General features: G+C 50.2%; 1 protein-coding gene across 1 annotated transcript in view; it reads right to left on the reverse strand.

Annotated features, from left to right (window-relative positions):
- EVC2 (EvC ciliary complex subunit 2) overlaps positions 1–9983 on the reverse strand; it is a 135705-nt gene that overhangs the window by 72753 nt on the left and 52969 nt on the right. The window contains exon 9 of the mRNA XM_021677663.2: positions 9453–9592. Within this exon, the coding sequence (XP_021533338.1) occupies positions 9453–9592 (140 nt within the window). The remainder of the gene's footprint in view (positions 1–9452; positions 9593–9983) is intronic.

Raw genomic sequence — 9983 nt, forward strand, 5'->3', positions numbered from 1 at the left:
TCTCTCCCGGCTGCTATCTGTGGCTGGTGCCAGACAGACCATGGACAGTAAGGTCAAGGTGGTGGTCCGGGGCAAAACCCCAAACGTCTGCTAGAAGCACCGCCATCCCCAGAAAAGCCGCTCTACTCCTGCCTGCTTGCGTAGACGTGGTGTTTGTGACGAGTATCCATTTGGTTGGGACTGGATAATCAAGATGGGGGGCCATGCCCATCTCCCGGTCCTCGGGGCCCCGTCGTGTGGAGGAGCTCTGTGAGGGAACTGACGGGGGCCCAGGGGCTGGCACTGGGCATGAACGGCCACAGCACCTGGTGACCCGGAGCAGGCGTCCCTGAAGTTGGCTTTATGGGGAGGCGAGCAGCGTCTCACTGTGGGGCTCATAATGCCGGCACATAAAGCCACATCCTCCGACCTGGCTTTTCAGTGTAATGAAAGTGATGGCTGATTTATTCTTTTGGCCAGGTTGGGGAACATGCCTGATGTATGTCTTATGTCCCACCTGGCTCAGGACTCCAAGTTGAGGGGAGCTCTTTATTGAGCCCCTCAGATACTCCAACAGTTGAGGTAATTCCTTTTATCTCTAAGAAACCCCTAAGACGATGCGTGAGCCTCGTGTCCTGGACGGGGCGGTGTGGATTAGCTGGGATGCTAAGTCAGGGAGAACATCACATCACACCCCACAAAGGCGCACTGGACCAGGTGGAAACCACTAGCGTGCCGCAGAGGCGCTTTCCATGCTTATTCCAGCTTGCGCGATCTCCCGGTGCTGTATTTATTTGTGTGCGCGCCGTTTACCCCGTAGATGGTGGGCATCTTGGGGGCGCTTGCTTTTCTCAGCTTCTTCTCTGGCACCTCGCCTAGCACAGCGCCAGGCGCTCAGCGGGGGCTCAGAAAGCACCTGCTGGAAGAAGGGAAGCGTCTCTTCCAAGAAACCCTCACCTTGCCGGGAAGAGGACAGGGAGGGTTGCCATGGAAACCAGATGGGCATTACTGCCGCCCCGCTCTGCCGCCATCCCCGTTTTGTCCCCCATAAAAAATCCCGCTCTGGCTTGTCAGCCCCCCCTCCACCTCGGGCGGGAACCCGGCACCTTGTCGGAACTGGGCAGCAGGGCACAGGCGTGTGGGCGGGGTTTCCGCCTAGGCTGGCGGACCCCACCCCGGAGGGAGGCGGTCCTCCCAACAACACCTTGACTGCAGCCCCCTGAAACCGACTTTGGGCCTGTGGCCTCCAGCACCGAGAGAGAAGAAGCCCTGTTCTTTGCAGCCCCCAAGTGTGCGGTCGTTTTTTACAGCAGCCACGGGAAACACCTCTCCTCCCTCTCCTGCTCCCCTGAAACAGAGAGCCTGGGGCCAGCTTCTGTCCTAGCACCCTCCTGCCCCACCTAATAGATAAGACACCCAGAGTCAACTGACTGTAAGTGCCCCTGCTGGGACCCGCACCAGGCGGTCTGGCTTCTCAACCCGACATCTAGCCCCTGGGCTCCACCCCCCGACCTTCAGCAGCCTCTGCACCTCCCAGCAGAGCCCTGCAGGAGCTAGTCCCTCATCCAGGCCGGCTGGGACCTCCAGCCTCACATGGGCACGCTACCTGCCGCGTAACTCTTTGGGCTTCTGCTAGTAAGCCACCTCCCCACGCTGGCAGGACTGTCCCACACCTTCCCACAGTCCTCCCCTCTTCTTCCTGACGTCCTCACCTTGTGCGTCACTGAGAAGCATCACACAGGTACGTGCCATGTTCACACCTCCCACCCACACCCCTGCACGCATCTCTGTTCTCTGGACCTTCCTTCCCGGAGGGCCCAGCCCCTCCCAAGTGCTGACCCCGGAGCCCTGGCTCCCACCTTCTCAGTATCCTCTTTCCTGCAACTGTCCCTGCCCTCCGCCCAAACCCTCAGCCTCCCCCTGTGTGTGGAGGAGCGTCCCCAGCAGAAAGCTCAGATCCTCTGGCATCACCGTAAATGTCCTTCTCCAGGTCCTGGGTTCCCCTCAGTCTGCTGCTCCCCACCTCTTCTTCCCTGCACAGCAAAGTGGGGGAGTCACAATGGTTACGGTGGCCCCGTGCTCCCCAAACCCGCTCTGGCCCTCAGCCATGTCCTGGCGGCAAAAACAAGACACCTTCCAGTCCTCACCTGATTGAACTGCAGGCAACATCAGACACGGCTCCGTCACCCCTTCTTCTGGGACCCCTTTTCTCTTGGCTTTCCTGCCCTCACTGCCCTGGCTTCCTGTTACTTTTCTGACGGTGTAAAGGCTGCAGTTCCTGAGGGCGTCCTCCCGCTCCCCTCCCCTCGATGCCACTCTCCACTCTCCGCGGGCTCCCTCCTGGGTCCCCGTCCTGCTACCTCCAGCCCGAGCCTGCATCTGAACAGACATGTCCATCTGGTGTCTCCAGGCATCTTCAACTCACCCAGCCCGGAAGTGCCTCTGATCTTTCCTCAAAACTCAATTCTTCCTCTTCCCTTGTCTTAGGAAGCAGCATCCCCGTAGCTGACCGCGCTTCTCCCACAAAGCCCACTCCCAAGCCGTCAGTGGGTGCTGCTCATCCTCCCTCATCCGTCCCTTGATCCCACAGACCCCCATGCAGCCTGCGGGAGGGACATCACAGAGACCTACACCCTGGGGGTCTTCCTGGGAAAGCGGCCCTGAGTGAGGGGCCCCTGTGCAGCCCAGCTGGACCACGGCCAAGGGACCTGGTGGAGGCCGACTGAACACCGCTCTGCAAGGGTGTCCCCCCCACAGCCGGACACCCTGGGGCGAACTCTGGGCAGCCCATGAGGCCATGTCACACCTGGGAACGTGCTGTGCTTAGTTCTGGGTTGAGTAACGCCGCACCTTCTCACCACCTTAGCTGTGAAATGAACCCTATAACCTCTAATGTACCTGCTGGTGACTCTCCGTCAAGTTTATGGGGGAACCTGCTTCAGGTCATGCTCGCACTGGCTCGGTGCGACCCTCCAGCCCACTTCCGCATGCTCCTATCATGCTGGCCTCATCCCCTTCTAAACCCTCAAGTGCCCATGTACGTCCCTTCCTGAGTTCCGTCCATGTGGCCCCCACCAGGTGCTCATCACTCAGGTCTCAGCTCCCCCGACCCTCCCCTTAAAGGGGCCTCCCGGAGCCCCCACACGAAAGTGAGCCCCTGCTATTCTGTAACAGAGCACCTTGCCCCTTCATAGCCCCTCCACGTTATGGAACTACGGGGGTAGGCCTGCGAGCGTTTGTATTCTGCTCACGTGCTTCCCATGACGACCAAAACCTGGACGATTTGCCAGCATCGAGCCAGGGCCTCCCACGTTTTAAAAATGACTGCACACAGGAGCAAACAACCCAGAAAGAACAAGTAAACTACAGAAATTTGGGGTAAGTCGCTTAATTTCCCTGAAGTTAATTTCCCGCTTAAGTTCCAGAAATGAGAAGGAAAATCACATCTCCGCAGTGTTAATATAGAATAAAAAGGGCGGGGGCACCTGGGTGGCTCAGTCGTTAAGCGTCTGCCTTTGGCTCAGGTCATGATCCCAGGGTCCTGGGATCGAGCCCCGCATCGGGCTCCCTGCTCAGCTGGGAGTCTGCTTCTCCCTCTCCCTCTCCCCCTGCTTGTGTTCCCTCTTTCGCTGTGTCTCTCTCTGTCAAATAAATAAATAAAAATTAAAAAAAAAAAAGAATAAAAAGGGCGCTATGTAAAACAAAACAAAACAACAACAACAACAACAACAACAACAACAAAACATACCCCATGGCCAGCACAGGGAAACCACTCAATACATGGATCTAAAAGCCTCGATTCAACCAATACTCACAGAATGCTGACTCTGTATGAACCATAATTTGGAGACAGTTTAGAAGGGGAAGCTGGTGGTATCAAAAGACAGTGTTGAGCTTCCTTTAAATAACAGGAAATAAACACACTCCTGGACATTCTTCTCTTCTTTTCCTTTGCCTCTTTTGGAAAAATCTAAGTGCAATATTTTTTAAAAGCTGTTTTGTCAATACAACAGTGGATCTGAAAGCACGAAGGCCTGGGCCCAAACCCATTATCACTCGTGTGACCTTAGGCAAAACCAATCAACCTTTCTGAACCTCAGCTTCCTTTCCAGAGCCGCTGTGAGAATTACCTAAGGTCACGGGCAAGAGGCATCTGGTGGTGGTCAGGGCCAGAGCAAGGCCGGAGCTAAGGCACTGTGGGCTCTCCACACTTCTAGAAGCTTCTGAGAGCTGCCAGTTGTGCTGGTTCCTCCTCCCTCTTGTCTCTGCATGCCCAGGGCTGAGCCACCTCCATCATGACAACCATCTAGGAGCCTGACACAAACCACAGGAGAGACCTCTCCCTCATATCCTCTCTGTAAGAGATAGACCATGAAGAAATGATGTCAAAGATAAACAACAGGGCAAACCAAGGAGATGGTCTTTGTTAAAGATAAATCAGCAAGAGAGCGCAAGGTTAGGACTCCGACGGGTCTGAGAAATGAGGCGGCAATCAAGACACCTAATGGCATATTTAGAAGCTCAGCTAAACTTCACGTAAGAATTACAAATAGGGGGCGCCTGGGTGGCTCAGTTGGTTAAGCGACTGCCTTCGGCTCAGGTCATGATCCTGGAGTCCCAGGATCAAGTCCCGCATCGGGCTCCCTGCTCGGCGGGGAGTCTGCTTCTCCCTCTCCCACTCCCCGTTCGTGTTCCCTTTCTCACTGTGTCTTTCTCTGTCAAATAAATAAATAAAATAAAATAAAATAAAAAGAATTACAAATAGGATAAATTGTTTGCTAGAGAAAAAAGCTGTTTTTAGTGGGGAGAGAATCACAGATTTCCATGCATCCTAAGCCCCTGACATTCTGAGTGACATTTTCTTTCTGGGAGCTCCTAAGTCCGACTGTAAGTCAAGATGGAAAGATTCAAAGTAACTGACAATGCTATGCTTAAAAAAAAAAAAAAAAAATCACCGGATCTCTAAAATGAGCATTCAACCATGGAGTCTGAAACAGAACAGGCATTCAATAAACACTGAATGTTGGGATGGGGGAGTGGAGGAGGGGAGGGGAGTTGGGAGGGGAGTGAGGAGGGGAGCAGAGAGGGGAGCAGGGGAGGGGACAGGGGAGTGGGGAAATGGGGGACGGGACAAATGCAGCTCTCCAGCTGAGCACTCTCAGGTCATGCTTAATAATCAATATTAAACATTCTTCGGGCAAAACAAGACTGGTGCCCAAGGAAAAAGAAATATAAAATTCCAGAGCTCCTAGGTGATTTACAAGAATAAAATCTTGGTAACCTCCATGTCCTCAGGGCATTCACACACCAGGAGCAGCAAGCACATTGCAGCCTGTTCATTTCACAGAATGTGGGGCTCCAGGAAGCCCGTGCTTCTTATACGTCATCACTTCTTGAACCAACAACAAAGACAGGATGATTAATACCTTCCATTTGGTACTATTACCATTTATGTTATACACTGTTACTATTATGTGTTACTACTGTGTGTACTATTGTGTAGTAACACATACATGTGTAACATACATACATATGCTAATTACAGCCCTAATTCCTCTGGCCAGAGGTTGTGGGGTATGACCTACTTGCAAATTAAATATCTAGGTTCTGATCACACAAGCCAAATCATTTCAATCCACTTTTCGTTTCCACGTTTTGGAAGAAAACAGACTTTCAGCTAGGAAATACTTTGATAATCACCTGCTTCTACCATTTAATGTAATAAGAGACATTTAACAATCTCTGCCAGTAACCAGCCACCTTTCTCCCCGCTGCCCATCCAATCCTCCCTCCTCCCTCTTGGGTAGTGTGGCAAATTTTAATTTGTTGCCCTTGGCATTCTAAGCTAAAATGAAGGACCACACACGAATGGCTGCACAAAGCTCAGTTAGCCAAGCCGCATGACCCTGGACCCAGAAATGGATGAACAAAGCCCGATGCCCAGCTCTGTGCACGGAAAGCCCTGCTCGTTTGTGGCTGAAGGCCCGACACGGCACGATGGCACTTGGCTGGGGAGGGGCAGCCCTTAGGCAGGATGGAAATCCCTCTGTGCTTAAAACACCCCTCTGCTCATAAAGTGCCATGAGTCGGACATAAGAGAGCTCTTCTCTCAGACCAGTGACCAGGCACTCCTAAGGAAGTAGAAACCGCGCTCTCTGTTTCTGGTGCTCTCTCGGGTCCGTCTCTCCATGCCATGGCACACCATTTCCAGGCTCCCGGGAGACAGGACCAGAGCTGCTCAATCTTGCTGCCAAGCTCCCCCTTTTTCAGTTGCTGTTTGAACCACTCTTGAGAAAGACTCCAAGAAAGGCTGATCTACTTGAATGCGTCTCTCTACCATCTGCTCATCTCCCTTCAAGTCAGTCCCTGCTCTGAGGCAAGACCCAGAGAGGACTCTGCCACCAAGTCACTGTCATATCATTAAACTTTACAGTATCCCCCAGCACTTATGGTCTCCCCAGTCGAGAGATGAAGAAACTGGGGCTCAGAGAGTATTTGTGAAAAACAAACATGGCCGAGATTCCACAGAGAAACCTCAAGTCCTGTCCTGTCACTTACTAGATGTGTGACTATGGATACACCTCTTTCCCCAGAACAGCATCAGATTCTTCAACTAGCAAATACTAAAAAATAAGATGTCCTCCCAAAGAGCATTAGCATGGGGACCAAATTAACGTGTGGAAAAGAGACTCTGCATTTTTAAACACTGCACAAATATAAGGTATTGTATAAAAATATAAGGCATTATAGCTTATCAGCATCGTGTGACTCCAAATTGACAGCAAATAGTCCCCAGGGGGAAGTGCGCAGGTGAAGCTATGCATACTGAACCTAGAATCAGAAGAAGTTTGTCATAAATGGAATCCAGTTTGAGGGGTTCCCATTTGGTCCCATTGCTAATAATCATCAGTATAACAAGAAAGCAAAGAAAGGAAAAATAAAAACCTAATATAACGAATAAAGAATCCTATGTGTTCAGATGGTGTATTTGGTATAAATGGATCTTCCAAAGATCGTGGCCCCAGACTGAGCATCACACTGCTCTCATGAAGGCCTACCCCTCTCATACCTCCTCTCTGTGGACATTCTACAAGCAGAAGACCCAGAGATCTACCAAGCAATAAAACTGATGGATGCCCCCTCCTCTCCCACTCAAACAAGTAAACAGAACCCAGAACCCTAGGGAGGCATCCTGAGTTTTTCCTTCCCCTGCAATGTGCAAACTACACCCCCCTGGGCAGACCTATTCAGCCACATGGCAATCAGTGACCAAGTTTTGTAGGCTCTTCCTGCATATCCCCCTCCTCCCCAAGCCTATAGCACCTGCCCTCATCATACATCCACACCTCCTATAACAGTCTCCCTGGACTTACCCTTCTAAGCCGTTCTCCATTTGTATCCAGACTGGCCTTCAAGAACACGACTCTGCCCATATTAACAGGCCTCTCTCTGGGTCTCCAGTGCCCACTGTGGAGCCTGGCATCCAGAACCCTCCACAGCCTAGCCTCTGCCTCACCCGGAGTCTTCACCTAAGTAACTTGACCCAGGGCACATGGTAGCACAACCCAGATGTAAACCTGATCTAACTCCAGGGACCACTTGGTGGTGCTATGCTCTGTGCTATTTTGGTCCTTGCTTGTGTCCCTGTCCATCTGTCTCACAGGCTGCCCCCATGGCAGGGACTATGCCTGTTCATTGTCTAGAATATGGCTTATACAAAGACGGGTTCTGTTCTTATTAAGAGTGATCCAGGTAATTTAGAAAAACTATCACACTGAAAACAATTAGAAGAGCTAGGCAAAAGCAAAATTAGGTTGAGACCATCCGAGAACTAACAAGAAGTAATAAAAGACAAGGTCAAGACCTAGCAGTACAAATAAATTCAGAGAGGTAGGTAACCCCTTATCTGGGGCCACTCCGTTCTTAAGGGCACCTGCTAAATGCCAGAAGAAGCAGCCCAGGGCTGATAAACTCTGCAGAATTCTCAACAGATCTATAGAACTGGGGAGATAGAAACTCAAGTCCAGGGATTCCAAGGAGAGGTCATCCTGATGAAGTCCCAGAGTCTTCGGTTGGTAAAAATGCCTTAAAAGTAAAGATAAGCCAGAAACAGAGAAGCCCTTAAAGGACCTGAAGCCCTGCTCTGAGTGATCTCAGTCTCTCAGTCTCTGACTGGGTGGAGGTAATCCACAATTACGCCCCTAGCTGCCTGGAAGTGGATAATCTCATCCTAGTGCTCGACTGTCTTCCTAAATGTTCACATACACTGTCAGGCACACAATCAAAACTACCCAGGCACAGGAGGAGACTGGGAAATAAGATCACAAACTAAGAGCAACAACAGACAACAGGCACAGGCCATGGTAAAATAATAAAGTTTCAGAGATTTTAAGATAATTAGGCATCATATGTTTGAAGAGGTAAAAGATAAGACAGAATTTTAGAAGATAACTGAACGCTTAGAAAGGAAACGTATAAAGAAGCCCTCTTTAAATATTTGCCAAAAGGACAGGAGGAAAGGCCAAGCTATGAGCCTTGCCGAGTGAGTCGGCTCGTGGACCGGGACCCCCAGGAGAAGCCCTGAACAGTGCAGCAGCATCCTGATAGGGAGCATGTACCCTGCAGCCAGACTGCCTGGGCTTGAGCCTGGCTCTGTCATTTACTAGTGTGCACTCCAGGACAAGCTCCGCAGCCTCTCTCAAGTCCCCATCCACAAGATGGTAAGAACAGCAATACCTGCTCTGTAGGGTGGCTAAGAGGATTATGAGTTCATATTCATGAAATGTTCAGAACTGCGTCCGGCTCTAGGTTCTGCTGTACACAGGTGGTACATTATAATTATTTGTTAAATAAATAAAAAGAATGGAATTCAGTTCAGCAAACACACTGCCTGGCCTGGCTTCTCTCTCCAGCTGCCTCTTCCTTTATTTCTCTGTACTCAATACCCCAATCCACACATCAGTAGTACCAAGCTACTTTGCTTCACCAAATGCATCTTGCTCATTTCCTATCCTTTCATCTGCCCTTTCTTCCCTCTGCCTGAAGTCTTTCTTCTCTTAATCCACTTGGAAAGCCTACATCCATGCTTCAAGGACAAGTTAAAATATCTCTTCTGAGAAGCATTTGCATCACCCTCTTGGAAGTAACTACTTCCCCTTCATGGCTCAGTTAGTCTGGATTTTCCTTTTAGCATGGTGTTTATCAGACTTTTATGGTCACTTCTGTTTATGTGTCTGTTTTTCCCATGAGCTCATAGCATGAACTATGTCTTATTCATCCCTTTTCCCAAATACTAAGCATAGCAGTAGTTCCACGATGACTACTGAATAACAAATGAATGATTAACTGAATGAATGAATGAATGAATGAATGAATGAAATGTACTCAGTGTTTGCTCTCAGGCCAGTGCTGTTAAAGCATTCATCACATCCAAGCAAGTTTATGTAAGTATATGCATGATTGAGAATTCTTACTCTTCTAAAGCTTGAAGCATGCTTCCGGGGTCCTCTGAAGACAGAATGTCAATCATTTGGTCATTGAGAGCAAGGTCTTCATTGACACCATCGGCTGACGTGAACTGGGAGTGTTCCAGCTTGCTCTCATGATGCTGAACCTGCAGGGAAATTTCAGGAACAACTGAGTGGGCCTTCGTGAATGTCATGTGCTGAGAACGTTGAGGGAAGGCAGGGATCTGCAGTCAGAGAACCTTGCTGGCCCCATCACTTGTGAGCAGGGTAAACTCAGATAAGACACTGCATTTCCCTGGGCCTCCATTTTCTCATCAAAGAATGGGATCATAATTGTAGTAGCCCTGCACAGGGTTGTTGTCCATATAGACAAAACAATGGATGGAAAGGTCTTTGCAACCTGTAAAGACCTATAAAAATATCTCACCAACATCATCGCCATCAGCATCACCACCACCATCATCACCACCATCATCATCACCACCATCACCATCACCACCACCATCACCATCATCATCACCACCATCACCCCCATCA

This window comes from Neomonachus schauinslandi, chromosome 2, assembly GCF_002201575.2.
Source record: "Neomonachus schauinslandi chromosome 2, ASM220157v2, whole genome shotgun sequence".
In the NCBI taxonomy this organism is placed as follows: domain Eukaryota; kingdom Metazoa; phylum Chordata; class Mammalia; order Carnivora; family Phocidae; genus Neomonachus; species Neomonachus schauinslandi.